The 15,741-nt window shown below is 52.8% G+C and overlaps 1 protein-coding gene across 4 annotated transcripts in view; it reads left to right on the top strand.

The window, feature by feature from the left end:
- The window catches only part of DLG5 (discs large MAGUK scaffold protein 5), a 130,346-nt gene that overhangs the window by 75,694 nt on the left and 38,911 nt on the right, over positions 1-15,741 (top strand). For all 4 annotated transcript variants that reach the window (XM_045437792.1, XM_045437794.1, XM_045437793.1 and 1 more), the window contains 7 exons: positions 2,282-2,541; positions 3,980-4,292; positions 9,499-9,683; positions 11,245-11,370; positions 13,969-14,101; positions 14,529-14,656; positions 15,312-15,487. In XM_045437792.1, coding sequence (XP_045293748.1) covers positions 2,282-2,541; positions 3,980-4,292; positions 9,499-9,683; positions 11,245-11,370; positions 13,969-14,101; positions 14,529-14,656; positions 15,312-15,487 — 1,321 coding nt within the window. The remainder of the gene's footprint in view (positions 1-2,281; positions 2,542-3,979; positions 4,293-9,498; positions 9,684-11,244; positions 11,371-13,968; positions 14,102-14,528; positions 14,657-15,311; positions 15,488-15,741) is intronic.

Genomic DNA, 15,741 nt, shown 5'->3' with positions numbered 1-15,741 from the left:
TACCCATCACCCACCCTTCAATTTTTTTTTTTTTTTTTTTTTCAACGTTTATTTATTTTTGGGACAGAGAGAGACAGAGCATGAACGGGGGAGGGGCAGAGAGAGAGGGAGACACAGAATCGGAAACAGGCTCCAGGCTCCGAGCCATCAGCCCAGAGCCTGACGCGGGGCTCGAACTCACGGACCGCGAGATCGTGACCTGGCTGAAGTCGGACGCTTAACCGACTGCGCCACCCAGGCGCCCCTCAATTTTTTTTTTTTTAACGTTTATTTATTTTTGAGACAGAGACAGAGCATGAATGGGGGAGGGTCAGAGAGAGAGGGAGACAGAGAATCCTAAGTAGGCTCCAGGCTCCAAGCTGTCAGCACAGAGCCCGACGTGGGTCTTGAACTTACAAACTGAGAGATCATGACCTGAGCCGAAGTCAGAGGCTTAACCGACTGAGCTACCCAGGCGCCCCTATTGCTGGTTTTTAAAAATGAGTTTGTATTTCAGTGTCCTTGCCTCGTGAGATTTCCTTTGCAGGAAAGAGTTTTGCTTGAAAGAAGAAAAAAAGAAAGCCAACTAGGAAAAAAGGGAGCAACAAGAGTAACCGCCCTGAATGGGCAGATTTGTGGGGTGCCCTTCCTCTCTGATGTCTGCGATCCTGGGAGCTAGGGCTTACGTCTTAGGGGAACAGACTCACTTTCCTTGTCTCTGGGATTCTGACTTCTGGCTCTCATTTATCATGTTTATTGAGAGTGAACATTCCCTTCCAAGGGAGTGTTCGGTACTCCTAGCTTCTGGTTCTTGGTGCTGCGAAAATCTGATAACCCTGGGTCCACACTGAGTAAGCAGATGACATCCAGTGTGTTGCAGTTGGAAGAGTTAAGCGAGCTTTTCTGGTTGAGTCCTATCATTGGAGGAGTAAGGAAACTGGAATCCAGAGATGTGGAGTGACCCACCCAAGGGCTCAGATCCCCTGTCGTGCTTAGCAGAAGTCAGAAGGCCCCTGGCAACTAATGAACTCATCTTGCTGTTTACTCTTTAGAGCGGCACCTCAAGTGAACTTCAGTACCTGTAAGTCAGAGTAGACCATCCTCTTGCTTACAAGCCTTGCATGGTTCCCATCTCGCTCAGGGTACAGTTTTTGCTTGCTGTGAGCTTTGGAGCTGTGCCCACTTCTGCAGCCTCTTTTCACTTCAGCCTTGTTTGTGGGGCTCTGACTGGAGCCCTGCCCTTCTCTTCTCTTTGTGCCTAGACCATGTGTGGTGGTCCCTGCCTCAGGGCCTTTGCACTTGTTCACCTCTGTGTGCTCTAGCTGCTGCTCTTCATTTGCATCCAAGCTCAGAAGTCACCTTAGAGAGGCCTCCTTAAGCCTTAGCCCCTCTATATTTTCTTAGTAGCCCTGATTATGATCTGAAGTTATTGTAGTTATCATTTTTATAATAATAACTCTCTCTACCTCTCTACTTGTCTCTGTGTGTTTGTTTCTGCCCATGAGGATAAAAGGTCCCTAGGTCACAGTCTTTACATGACCTGTCCAGCATCACCAGCATCTAGAATATGTTAGGTACTTGTACTGGGGGTCCTCAACATCTCCCCCCAGGTTTGCTGATTTGCTAGGAGGATGTATAAGACTCAGCATATAATCACACCCAGGGCTAAAAATTTATTTCAGTGAAAGGATCCAAAGCAAAATCAACAAAGGGACGAGGTGCGTGGGACAAAGTCCAGAGGACTTTGCGAGTTTCTGAGAGTCCTCCCCTGCGGAGTCACATGGGACACGCTTAATTCTTCTATCATTGAATTGTGACCTACTCCCTGCCCCGGGGTTTTAGTGGGGTCTGGCCGTACAGGCACCCTCTGCTGAGCATGTACTGAAATTCTGGACTCCCAGGAGAAAACGTGTGCTCAGCCTAAGCCACGCTCTGTCCAGTCCAGGCACAGGGACCCCCTCTTATCGCCTTGAGGAACGTTTTACATGAGTGTAGGGGACTGCTTGCCATTCAAGTTCCCAGCTGCCAGCCAAGGGTCAGCTTGTAAGCAGGTCTTTCTAAGGATAGACGTCTCGGGGCTGCAACAGTAACTCCTTTCTCCCTTTTCGGAAATATTTGTGAGTGAGTGAATTGGCCAGTGTGATCGAGAGGCCTGTGGAATCACATCTCGAGCCTCCCAAAGGCCAGAAGGTGTGGCCTCCCCTCCTTCGTCAGCAGTAGTACCCCCGGACGGAGGACAGTGGCGAGCCCGCCCTTCCTCCTGTCCTCAGGTCCTTGGTAAGTGTGCCTCTCTGGTCCCCAGGTGTTGAAGCACAACGGGTCGTCAGAAATTCTCAATAAACTGTACGACACGGCCATGGACAAGCTGGAGGTGGTCAAGAAGGACTATGATGCCCTGCGGAAGAGGTACAGCGAGAAAGTTGCCATCCACAACTCCGACCTGAGCCGCCTGGAACAGCTGGAGGAGGAGAACCAGCGTCTGCTGAAGCAGACGGAGATGCTGACTCAGCAGAGGGACACGGCCATCCAGCTGCAGCACCAGTGTGCCCTCTCCCTGAGGAGGTAAGAGCCGCCCGTCCGCCTGTCTCCTGGGCGCAGAGAACGGCCAGAGGGCCAAGTGGGTCTTCTCTGCCTTGGGACCGCTCTCCTTTGTGGGCTTATTGTTATCTGCAAGGCTCTCAGCTGTTCCCAAGGAGTAAAAAAAAAAAAAAAAAAGGGAAGGCACATGTGACTGTGCCTTTTCATTTGAAAAAAATTTTTTTTTCAACGTTTATTTATTTTTGGGACAGAGAGAGACAGAGCATGAACGGGGGAGGGGCAGAGAGAGAGGGAGACACAGAATCGGAAACAGGCTCCAGGCTCTGAGCCATCAGCCCAGAGCCTGACGCGGGGCTCGAACTCACGGACCGCGAGATCGTGACCTGGCTGAAGTCGGACGCTTAACTGACTGCGCCACCCAGGCGCCCCTGAAAAAAATTTTTTTTGGAATATTTTGGAAATGTTTTGTTGGCACTCAGTGTGCCTTGGGAATTGCACTGTTTCCTCCCGTCTGAACAGCTCTGATGTGTTCTGACCACCTCGTTTCTTACATCTCCTCATAAGCCTCTCCCTTCTGTGTCATCTACCCGCCCAACGTAGGAGAGTTATTCATCCTAGGCATTGTTTCTTCTAAAATTTCACTTTTTTAAAGGTATAAAATCTGTAGGGAAGTGACCCTTGCCCTCAAACACTGTTTCGTAAGGTACATTCCTGCAGAATGCCAGTTCTCTGGAGAGTTCACTGGTGTCCTATGCATGCTGTTCTCTGGATGTAAAAGGGATTAGGAGTTGCCAGGTTATACTTAGACAGAAGTCTGCGGGACTTCTCAGAGCCTTCACTCTGATACTCTGTACTAGTCTCTCCAGGAGGGGGACACAGTGTTTCCCAATGTAAGGCCATCAGAGAACACACTTTTTTTTTTTTTTTTTTTTTTTTTTTTTTGATGGCGCTTCACGAAGGATTGGCATTCTAAAGAACATGCATTCACAAATGCTTCTATAGAGCTGCAGGCTCTGATTTGCAGGGTTGCCTGTGTGGAAGGTGCCTCCTGGCCAGAAGGACTGAGCTGTGTTCTCGCCCCAGTCACCCACACCCAGGCCTTATCATCTGTATCTGAAAAATGAGGTGGTCAGACTAAATGATCATTAAGTCCACATTTACCTCTCATATGCTGTGATTCTAGCATCGTTTTGTTTTTATTTTTTAAAAATAACGTGGCTTGACTGTGGAAGAAATACACTGTTATTCCTAGTAGAGCAGAGGGCATGAAGTCCTCAGATCGACTTCTGGTATTTGTAAAGGCTGAGAAAAATTCCAGGTCCGGGGGCACCGGCTCTCCGTGACTTTCCTCTGTCGGAGGTGCGGATGACCTCACTCGAAACTTCATGCTTGACTGTCCAGTACGGCGGCACGGCCTGGGCAGGTCCCCGCCCCCCGCGTCCCAGCTGCCTCTCTCCCCCAGGTTTGAGGCCATCCACCACGAGCTGAACAAGGCCACAGCCCAGAACAAGGACCTGCAGTGGGAAATGGAGCTGCTGCAGTCGGAGATGACCGAGCTGAGGACCATGCAGTTAAAAATGGCAAAGGAGTCGGAGAAGTACAAGGAGGAGCGGGATGCCGTGTACAGCGAGTACAAGCTCATCATGAGCGAGCGCGACCAGGTCATCTCTGAGCTCGACAAGCTGCAGACCGAGGTGGAGCTGGCCGAGTCCAAGCTCAAGAGCAGCACGTCCGAGAAGAAGGCGGCCAGCGAGGAGATGGAGGCACTGAGACAGGTGGGTGTGGGGCGGCTGGCCTCCCGCCTCGGGGAAGGCAGGGCGATGGGGGCCATGGCATCCACACTGGTAGCCTCTTCCTGTTTGGTCTGTGTGCTGGCTGAGTTATCGAATGCGGCCTGGGTAGCTGCTGAGCTCACACTTGGGGCCCGGCTCTAGCGTGCCGCAGAGCATGCAAAGGGAAGTCCGGCTGTGGTCCGGGCCTTGGAGCTTAGAGCATAGCAAGAAAGTCGCAGGACATGCACAGACAAGTGTGGGCTCCGCTCACAGGCACTCTCACACCCAAACCCTTGGTTAAGTGATTGTAGATCAGCCTTGTGTTGACGGTCAGTGTGTGTCTCAAAGATTTGCTCACTGAGAAGCAAGATCCCAAGGACAAGGGCTTAAAGCCATCCATACCTTTGGCCTTGTGAATTCAGGAGAGCACCCTCAAGGATTTTTTTCCCCTCTACATCTGAGGAGTCTGCTCTTTAAAGGGATCATCTGGACTCCGGCTGGGAAGATGTGATAGTAGGCTGAGCACAAGGCCCTTCTAAAGCCTTGCTCCCTGGGGCACATGGCCTCCAGGTTCAGCGGCTAGGGTTGAGTAGTGTCAGAACTGAGCCAGAAAGCTTGACTCCTGAGTGATCAGCAAGGAGTCTCTACATCTTTCCTACCTGAGCCACCTTGGCCTTGTTGCTAACACATTTTTCCCTCAGGTTCATGTGTGCGCTTCTGGGGCTTGTGTGGACTGGTGGACTCCTCCTGTTTGAGATTCCCTTCCCATCCTGTTGGTTGATCTGCTTAGAGCCGCTGAAATTGATCACAGCAGACTTATCCCATTGAAATAGTTCTCCATTCCTGCCTCTCCATTCTACTTGCTCTGCAGCTCTGTTAGAATGCAGTCTTTAAGACTGGTCTGTGAGAAGAGAAAAGCAAGGTGTTAAACGTCGGGCAAGTAGGCAGGGGCAGCATGCATTAGATTAGTGTACCCAGCGCCCTCCAGACTGAGCATGAGGCAGGGCTGATGCATGAGGGGTGGGCCAAGGCCTGTGAGGGTCTCTGCGGACAGTGATGCTTCCTTATGCCCAGGCGGTGCGAGGGGCTGTGGGAATGCAAGGGACAGGGCCCTGTGCTTGGAGAGGGGCGCTCCTCAGTCATGGGACCTCCTACCTCTCTGGGCCTCAGTTTCCTCATCTACAAAATAGAGACAATAGCAGTGCCTCACAGGGTAGCTGTGACAGTCCAATGGATGCATGTGGAAAACACACTTAGAATGGTGCCCCGTAAAGTAGGAATGATTTGAGTGTTTATTGTTAAGATGATTATTATGCCTGTCTGGATCTTACTGCCTCTTGGGACTAGGGTGAGCACTATGAAGTTGTTTCTGTAGGCAAAAGTGGGCCAGATGGGAGCGATTTAGTATAAGGGGGGTGGGGGGGGGGTCTGAGACTTCTCCAGGCCGTGAGGACGAAAGCCTCATGAAAAGGAATATCTACTTTGATGAAATTTTTACAAGACCATGATGAAGGAATTTTTAATAAGCACAGATAACATATTAGGACTTGGGCATTGTGCCAGAGAAACCATCCCTTGGCTTTTTCATTCTGGTATCTGAGGGCTTAACTGTTAGGGGAAATGTGGACATTAAAGAAGGAAGACAAAACGATGAAGAAGGAAACTTTGGAAGTGACTAGTCAGTCACTGAACGAAAAGGTCCAGGAGAATGTGTAAAAGGCGTGGAAGGTGGTAGGACAGCAGCCCTCTCGAGGGGTTTTCAAGGTTCTGGAGGTTAATGGTGCTCTTGTAGGGGTGTGATAGAGCTCCCAGTTTCCCGCGGTGCCAGCAGCTGGTGGCGGTCTGCCATCCCCCCCTTGCTCCCAGCACTCAGCATGCCCTTCGGCCTGGAGCCCAGTTTCTGGGCCTTCGCAGGGGGCATTGGCTGGATGCCAAGTCTGCCTGTCAGCTGAGGCAGGAATCTTTTCTAGGCACTGTTCCGAGTCAGCGGGCTGGACAGGAGAAGCTCTGCTCCTGCCCCGGCAGCTCCCAGAGCTGAAACGCTCCGCTTCTTCTCCAGTTTGTCTGGCTTCTCAGACAAGACCACTCCCCACCTGGCCAGAGGAGGCCGGGTCTGTGGCCTTGGCGGTCCTGGCCTTGAGGTGCCATTGGGAGGGTCTTATCTCCCCCATGGTCTGATGAGGCCCCTTGGGATTGACCCCGTCTCTGTCCAGCAGCCGCCTCTTGGCAGGGTCAGCCAAGGTCGGCCTTCTAGCCAGGCTGCCTCCCTAATCTCAGAACTGTCTTCATTGTGCTCAGCCGAGGAGGGGGTTCCTTTTCTTTCTGACAGACTGTGTGTTCTCTACACTGTTCCTTTCTCTTTGTTCCGCCCTCTTCACTGACCCTCTTTCCTCGCTCACCTCACCCCACCCCTGCCGTTCTACCCTCTTCTCTGGAGTGCATTTTGTGGTGAAAAGAGGGCTTTGGGGGGCCTGTTAGGGTCTTTGCCTGGCTCTGGATGCTGCCCTCTCTGCAGCTTCCCCCTCCCCGAATGGCCATGTCCACAAGGGCCTCCCTGTCTAGGGCTGCTGCCCCAGCCTCTGGCCGCTGGCTGACCAGGTCCCGTGAAGGCTCGCTGCACTCAGGATGGGAAGGAACTGCCTGGGGCAGCTGGTCCTTGCCACTGGGAAGCTGTGGGGCACCGCTGCCTATCACAGAGGTTCTTCTAGATGACAAGTTATGTCCCAAGACCAGCCTCTCTGGCAGAGCTCCTGTCCCATAGAAAGGCCAGCTTGGTCACTCAGGCTGGCAGTGGCTTCCCGTGTCCCTGCCTTCCTGCTGTACCTCTGACTTGCAGTATTGTGGAGCTGAGTTCAGTGCGGGGGGACAGAGTGGGAGCCGCATGTGACGGGGGGAGGAAGTACTGTTGGACAGGGAGGACAAGCAGGGGAGCGGGAGGGCATTCCAGGAACTTAGAGGCTGTCACATGTTGCCCAAATAGAAGAGACCAGTGTGTTCAGGGCGGGCTGCCCGCTCGGGGAACATTGCCCTCTCCCTGGACCCTGGTGAGCCTCTGCTGGGTCTTTCTTGTTGGCTTCGTGCCTGGCCCCAGTGAGTGTCTCGTGAAAGCCAGTCCCTCTCTTCCTGAGCCTGTGGCCCCATGCTCCCCCAGGGCGGACAGGAGGTACGTGTTGGGGGTGCTGTGGCAGAGTAAGACCTGGCCCTGGCAGGCACAGCACGGTGCAGAGCAGGAAGCCCTGGAGTGGCCATGGGAGACCTGGGATGGAGTTCAGCTCCTGGCTGATGGGTGGGACCCGGGACCAGTCACTTCCTGGGCCCTGAGCACCCTCATCCGAATTATCTGGGGACCGGATGAAGGGACCTCAGCTCCCAGCTCTATTGCGCTTTTATTTTATTTTATTTTTTTAATTTTTTTTTTTTTCAACGTTTATTTATTTTTGGGACAGAGAGAGACAGAGCATGAACGGGGGAGGGGCAGAGAGAGAGGGAGACACAGAATCGGAAACAGGCTCCAGGCTCTGAGCCATCAGCCCAGAGCCTGACGCGGGGCTCGAACTCCCGGACCGCGAGATCGTGACCTGGCTGAATTCGGACGCTTAACCGACTGCGCCACCCAGGCGCCCCTCTATTGCGCTTTTAAAATACTCCTTGTTCTTCTCCCCTCTCAGTAAAACCAAGTCTTGTGCTTCTTGTGTTTCTCACATGGACACAGTGTTTGGGGAGCAAATTCATTTTGGAGATGAACAGTTGGGGGAGAGGGTGGGAGCTGCCTAACACCCAGGGCTGGCCTCCAGTGTGTCACCTCAGGCCAGAGTGCAAAGACCTTTCCGTGACACCATATGGAAACACACTTCTTATATCAAACTACTAACATATAAAACACCGAGTAAAGTGTTAATTTAAGTGTTATCGTTAAACCTACTATTTATAATAAATTCTTGACATCTTTAATAGCAGTAATCAGTTTTCAAAAAAATGGCAAACTAGACAGACTCCCAACACTGCATGAAAGTGGGGAAAATCAAAACCGAAGTGCTTGGAACTGATGTTGGGAAATGTGAGGTCTGAGCACGAGCATACCAACCACCGTGTCACTCTGGGTTAAGGTGTACTTTCTGTGCAGACTTTTTTCCAGCTTCTCCTGGGTCTGTACTCGAGAGAGGAGGGGTGACTGTGAGATGACTCCGTGTACTTTCCTTTCTTTCCTCATCCTCGTCTGTCGTCTGAACCTTTGGGATCTTTTTGAACGTGTCTATCAGGGGCTGCGCGTCCGGCTCCTCTGCGGAGGGTGAGCCGTGGAGTCCGCAGAGGCCTTCTTGCTGTGTTTGTCGTCTTTATTCTTTCTGCAAAGAGGGGGGGATTCCCGGCACAGACATCAGTGCCTGCCTCTTGTGTCCTGTTTGTACTTTGCTTCTGAAAGCCCTTGAGCCGAAGTGGGATTCCTCCTGCAGTAGATGCTCACTGTGTCCTTTGTCGTTTTCCCCGTGTTTTCTAAGGGTTAGAGAGACGCAGAGGGAGCTTTCTACACGAGAGCTTCCAGGCATTTGACTTGAAACTGTAGCAGAGCATGTAATGCTTTGAGGAGGTGTCAAGATGCAAATGTTTCAGATTTTGGCTTTTTAAACAAACTGAGAGACGCAGGATTTCACCAGCAAAGATGCTGGTATATGTTCAGATTTAAAAATAACTCCGTGTGCCGGAGCATAAAAACCAGTCTTGCAGACACAGAGGGTTGGGAATTAATCATGATCGACGTCTACACCCTTCACTGCAGTCAGTCCTTGTGTCGTTATGTTTTGACAGGAGAGCTCTTGAGAGACACATGATGTGCGATGTGAGCCTTGCGAGTGGCATGGGGGAGGAGCCTGGAGCAAGCACTCCAGGGGAGGCATTCCACCTGCGCCACTGAGACCTCGGCCATACCGCACAGGGGCTGGGGTTCTGGTCCAGGCTCTGCTCTGTGGGGCTGGGAGAGTTTGGACTGGACCCTACCTAATGTCACTAGGCGTCTTGAGTATGGCTGTGGGACATGGAGTCACCGGGGGTACAGGTGCATGCAGGGGTGTGTTGGGATGGGCTCAGGCTAGGATCCCATGTTTCCCTCCATCCAGCTCCTGAGGGTTCAGCCCAGCCCCTGCACCGGCTGGAGGGTGCTTCTCACCCGAAGGCTCACTAACTGCCCCGTCTGCTTGCCCCTTGACCCCACCAGATGAAAGACACGGTGACAATGGATGCTGGGAGAGCCAACAAGGAGGCTGAAATCCTTCGAAAGCAATGCAAGGCTCTGTGCCAGGAACTGAAGGAAGCCCTCCAGGAGGCGGACGTGGCCAAGTGCCGGCGGGACTGGGCCTTCCAGGAGCGGGATAAGATTGTGGCGGAACGGGACAGCATCCGGTACGGGGAGCCCCTGGGCTGGTGTGGGCTCTCATCTCTCCACCATGCTCTGGGTCTCTGGGGATGGTCGGAGTCACTTGCCACATGTCCAGGTAAGGTGGGAGTGACCGTCGTTCCTCCCTTCTCACCTGAGGTGGTGCCCCAGCCTTGCTTCATAGCGTTAGAAGTGTCTGCTGCAACCTAGATGTCTACATGTGCGTGGAGACTGGATGAGACCCTCCCCCTGCCATGAGGTGGCACAAAGACAGGGTTTTCTCTTAGGGGACTTATGATGAAATGGACATATCAAAAATGCACTCTTTTAGTTGGTATTCTTTGGGCACCTGCTGTGTGCCAGGATGGTGGGTCCCTCATACAAGGACACCCTGGGACTCCCGGACAGGTGTGGTGCCCTTGAGGGGCCAGCGCTGTGGGGGCCACGGCAGCTTTGTCGGACAGGGCAGCAAGGGAGGGACACAGTTAGAATGGTGAATTCCAGGGTCACAGTTAGAACTGTGATGGGGGCTTGCAGGGCACTGGGGGAACTGGTGTGGAGTCTCCCCAGAAAGCATGAGCTTGAACTGAAGCTCGAGTGGAGGTTTTCCAGGTGGAGGAGGGGGATGGGTGTTACAACCTGAGGAAACATGAACAAAGGTGTGTGGTTTGCTCAGGGCAGGGATATGCTCGTGGACTTGGGGGAGTCCCAGGAGAGGTGGCTGATGGGGTTCCTGAGGACAGGCTGTAAGGGCCTCGAAAGGGAAGCCCAGGAGCGTAGCCTTAATTCTTGGCGGGGGTAGAGCCACGAGGGGCTGTGGTGGTGCTGGTGGTGATTTGGTCATTGAGAGTTTGCGAACGATCCCTGTGGTTAGAGACTGACGTCTACCCGGGCTGCTCAGGAGATGAGGGTTCAGGATTGGAGGGATTGGGGGCCATGGAGAGATGGGGACCAGCCCTTAGGTGCCATCCTATGACAGGATGCAGTTCTGGAGGTGACCCAGGGCACATGCTCCCTGGCTGCCAGGTCACCTATCCCTACCTTCTCTGAATGGCTGAGGTGGTGCTGGGGCCCCAGGAGCCACGCATCCTTTGGTGGGGAGTTGTCAGGCCTGCACTTTGCACTCACCTGCACAGAGACTGCACAGGGCTGCAGAGACGATGGAGACATGATTGCTGTCCGAGTGGGGGGCTCAGTCTAGTTGCAGGGTGGGGGACAGCTCTCGCAAGGCCTGCATGGGGGTAGTTATGAGGCATGTGGTAGGTGATGGGATAGCAGGGCCTGCCTGGTGGGCTGCGGCCGGGGCTGGGGGTGGGCATTCACCCAGGCACGTTGAGGGCAAAGCAGTGGGAAGAGCAATGGATGTTCAGAACCCATTACCCAATAACTGCGGAGGTGTCTCCTTCCTGGTCCTCAGCGTCTTCTCTGTCCCTGGATGGGGTTGGCCTGGGTGGTCTCCCGTCCAGATTTTCCAGCACTCCTGTGCATTTGGAGGCAAGGCAGGCACCTGGGGTGTCTGGGGGATAGGCCGTGAATCCTCTGCCCCCTTGCCCTCACGGTGACCTTGGCCTCTGCCCTGTCTGCCAGGACGCTCTGTGACAACCTAAGGCGGGAGCGGGACCGGGCGGTGAGCGAGCTGGCCGAGGCCCTGCGCAGCCTGGATGACACTCGCAAACAGAAGAATGACGTCAGCCGGGAGCTCAAGGAGCTCAAGTATGTTGGGGCAGGTGCCTGCGTGGGGGGACAGGGTGGGCACCTGCCTGGGGGTGTAGGGGCCCTTCTGCGGGCAGGGCAGGGCTGTCTGTCCCTTCACTGTGCCTTACTCTGTCAGCCTGTAGAATGGGTCTGAATGCCACCTCCATGCTGAGAGGTGATTAGACATTCTTAGGCCATCACAGAAGATGGCAGCCCTTTTTGTGAGCACACGGAGACAGACTTTGCACACCGTGTGCAAAGGTACATAGGAAGGAAACTCTCTGTTCAGAGGCAGTGCATTTGGGGACAGGCATGCATGTACTGTCCATTCATTCATTCATTCATTCATTTGTTCCCTTTCTACCTCATTCATTCACCACCTCTAGGATTTACCAAGCGCCTGCTGTGTATGGGCCAGGCCTGTGGGAGGCCCTGGGGGAGGCCCTGGGGGAGATGAACAGAGGACCAGGTCTCTGTCTGTGGGGCTCACAGCATACAAGAGAGACAGACCACCATTCACTAGTCTGTTCTGCCTGTGTCATGCGGATGCCCATGTGAGAGAGACTGGGGTGTCAGGCAGCCTCCCCTCGGTTATAGCACTGCACCCAGGGCTGTGATTCAGGACATGGTGACCCTGAGCAATGGACTGAAAATACAAAGATCAAAGTTAAAAGGAGAGATTGGCAGAACCCAGGAGCTGTCACTGTAGGGTAGAACGAGGCTGTCCTGAGAAGCAGTGGCTGTCTGTTCTGAGAAACTTGCTCAGCTGATAGAGCGGTATAGGGTGGTGAGGAGCATGAGTGTGAGTGTGCAAGCCTCGCTTGCTCGAGCAACGCCTTTCACACGGAGTGACAGCTTTCCCTCCCTCCCCATTCAGTAACCTCTAACATGAGCCAACCAGCTTTAGTTATTAGATGAAAACCCAGAACCTCTTGGGCTTGAGTACTCTAAAGAAAATCTCAGGAGGTGAGAGGCAAAGTGAAGCACTCTCTCCAGAGACCCACCTTGGGTCTAGCAAGTGATGGAATCAAATTAAGGTAAAGCCTGGCCCCTGGGGGCTTGAGCTCAGGAGAAAGTTTTGCATTTTAATTGAGCTGGAATTGCCTGGAGCTTCTAAGGAAGTCAAATTCCGCTTGTTGTTCTGCACGTTTGAATTTGCCCCTCCTCTTTGTTAAGCTTTCTAACTGGTGCTGCTGCTCGGGGACCCCCAGTCTGCAGAGGCAGCAGACATGCCCCGGCAGATCAGAGATGAGCAGGTGCAGTGGGCATTAAACACAGAGCTTCAGGCTGCACAGGGCTAGTGGGGGTTGTGTCCAGGGAAGAAGGCTTTGGGGCTCTGCCTTGAGGCTGGGTGGCATTCTGGAGCCGGCCAGTGAGAGCACAGCCCAGACAGAGATGTGGACCTGCAAGCCTGTCCATTTGAGAAGGAACCAGAAGGAGGTCATGAGTATGCCCCAGAGCCCAGTAGGCAGTACCGATGAACTGTAAAGGCTGGGTGTGGGTTTTAGGACAAAGGGTGTCAGGTGCAAGTTCCTGGGGGATAGTACAAAGTTTCTGAGTCTTTTTTCATCTCTTAACTGGGTCTTTCTTAGAGCTTAAGTGTTTGTATATTGGTCAAATCCAGCTTACTGATTGTTAATTTCTAATTTTTTAATTTTGTTGTTATGTTTTTATTTATTTTGAGAGAGAGAGAGAGAGTAGGAAAGGGGCAGAGAGAGAGAGGAAGAGAAAATGCCAAGCAGGCTCCACGCTGTCAGTGCTGAGCCAGACTCGGGGCTCAGTCTCATGAACTGTGACATCATGACCTGAGTCGAAATCAAGGGTTGGATGCTTAACTGACTAAGCCACTCAGGTGCCCCAATTTTTAATTTTTAATTGAGTGTATGATGTCTAAGGACCCTTAACGCTTCATCTCAAGGATTTTCTCTTGTATTTTCCTTTTAAACGTGTTACAGCTTTATTTTATACATTTCAATGTGTGATACGTTTTGAGTTAATTTTTCTGTAAGATGTGATGTGTAGATTGGGGCTCAGTTTTTTTTGCCATGTGTGCAGGCGTTCCAGCGTCACTGGTCAAACGCTTTCTTCTGCTGAAGTATTTTAGTACCTCTCATACTTTGTGGGGGTGTTTCTGGATTCTTCATTCTGTCCCAGTGATCTCTGTGTCTATCTTCCTGCCATTCTGCAATGTCTCAATTACTGTAGCTATAAAAAAAGTCTTAAAATCGAGTAGAGTGATTCCTCCCACTTAATTTTTCATTTTCAGAATTGTTTCAGCTATTCTGATTCCTTACCTTTCTCTCCCTGTGTGTTTTAGAATAATCTTGTCTGTATCCACAAAAAAGTGTTGCTGGCATTTCTCAAGGAATTGCATTAAACCCTGGGTTCAGTTTGGGAAGACTTTGATTGTTTTTTGAATAAACCTCCATGAAAATGCCTTGATAGCTAAGAAGCCTTGGCGTGCGGCTCCAGATTTATTGGGAAGCTGGCATGGAGTGTGAGAGGGAGAGGAACCTCCTTTGGCTCTCACGGTGGCCTTCCTGCCTTCTGAGCTGTGACTTGGGTGGGATGTGTTGCCTCCCTGGGGATCATCGTCATAGCCCTCTCTGTTCCTAGGGAGCAGATGGAATCCCAGCTGGAGAAGGAGGCTCGGTTCCGGCAGCTGATGGCGCACAGCTCCCACGACTCGGCCATCGACACAGATTCCATGGAGTGGGAAACGGAAATTGTGGAGTTCGAAAGGGAGACGGTGAGCTACCCTGATGTCTTTACTCCCTTTGAACGGGGGGTGGGAGAGGAAGCCCCCCTTGTGGGGTTCCCCCATTTCTCGGCTGTCAGTTTGGGGCTTTGGCTTTTCTTGCCAGGGTGCATGCATCCTTTCCCTGCCCTTGTCCAAGCTGGGTTGTGACAGGTTGGTGTCCGTGGTCCCTCCAGCCGCGGCTGGAGACAGTGCATGGAGGGCAGAGGGCAGAGCAGGGCTCTTCTGTAGGGACATGTGTCTGCAGTAGCTGGAAGGGGCACATGGCAGCTGCTCCGGGCTTCATCCTGTGGTCCGAGTGCCCCATCAGACATGGTGAAGGAGCAGTCCTCACAGAGAAGCAAGTGGCTTGAGGTTTCAGAGTGAAATGTTTCTAATCACTGCTTTATAAAGTGTGCGGCTACTGCTCTTTTGACAGGAGGATATTGACTTGAAGGCACTTGGGTTCGATATGGCAGAAGGTGTGAATGAGCCTTGTTTGCCGGGGGACTGTGGGATATTTGTCACTAAAGTGGACAAAGGAAGCATTGCTGATGGCCGCTTACGGTAAGAGTGGAGGAGACCCAGGCTCTGGAGGGAAGGGCGGCCCTCTGACCCAATGCAAGGGACCCAGGGAGTCAGGTGGCTCTTAAGTGAGTGCACCCCAGGGTCTGGGGGACTTGAAGGCTCAACTGCTAACATTACCCTTAAAGGAGACTCTGTGACTCATGGGGGCCTTTGCGTCTGACCTTTCCACAGGCCCCAGGTGCTGCCCTTCACTTTTCTAGGTAGGAAAAGGCTCAGGCAGTATGGGTGAGAGTTTAGGATGTGCGTTGCATGCCCATGCCATGAAATAGCAACGAGAATAAACTACCATTTGCTAAGTGCTGGTTTAGGCCCCTTGTATAATCAATTCATTACTTTTTAAAATCCAGTGAGGTAGGTCTGTACTCTATTGGCCCCATTTTACAGATGAGGACACCGAGGTGTGGAGGCGCTAGGTCACACAGCTAGTAAGTGGTAGGGCCAGGATTGGCACCCAAGCAGCCTGGCCCCAGCATCTATGAGTGTAGCCATTTGAGCCTGCTGAAGAGGAGATCTGTCTGAATGTGTGTGCGGGGCAACCGCTTTCTGGCACTCATCTCCTCAGACTAGAGGGGTGGGGCCTGCCCACTGGTCCCAAGGCCTGAGCAGGTGCTGACCTGGCTGTGCCCCTCCTCAGGGTCAATGACTGGCTGCTGAGAATCAACGATGTGGACCTCATCAACAAGGACAAGAAGCAGGCCATCAAGGCCCTCCTCAACGGGGAGGGGGCCATTAACATGGTTGTGCGGCGGAGGAAGTCCCTGGGCGGGAAGGTGGTCACACCTCTGCACATCAACCTGAATGGACAGAAAGGTAGTGGGCCTGCCAAAGTGCACAGAGCACCTCAGATGGCGGGGCAGACCCCTTTTTTGTGCAGAGGGGATGTTTCTGAGTTACTGATGCCGTTAAATGCAGTGCGTGTGCATCCCTGGCTGGGGGCCACCCGGGTCCTGGGTCTTGCCAGTCTCTGGGTGTTTGATTCACCAGACCAGACATCACTGAGCCTCCGGGTGGTCTGACCTGGCCCGGGTGTTGGGACGGGCAGGTCGCAGTCTGCGAATGTTCCC

Source organism: Leopardus geoffroyi, chromosome D2 (genome assembly GCF_018350155.1).
Source record: "Leopardus geoffroyi isolate Oge1 chromosome D2, O.geoffroyi_Oge1_pat1.0, whole genome shotgun sequence".
NCBI classification, from domain to species: domain Eukaryota; kingdom Metazoa; phylum Chordata; class Mammalia; order Carnivora; family Felidae; genus Leopardus; species Leopardus geoffroyi.
The sequence above is the reverse complement of the archived record's forward strand: the minus strand, read 5'-3'. Positions and strand labels throughout refer to the sequence as shown.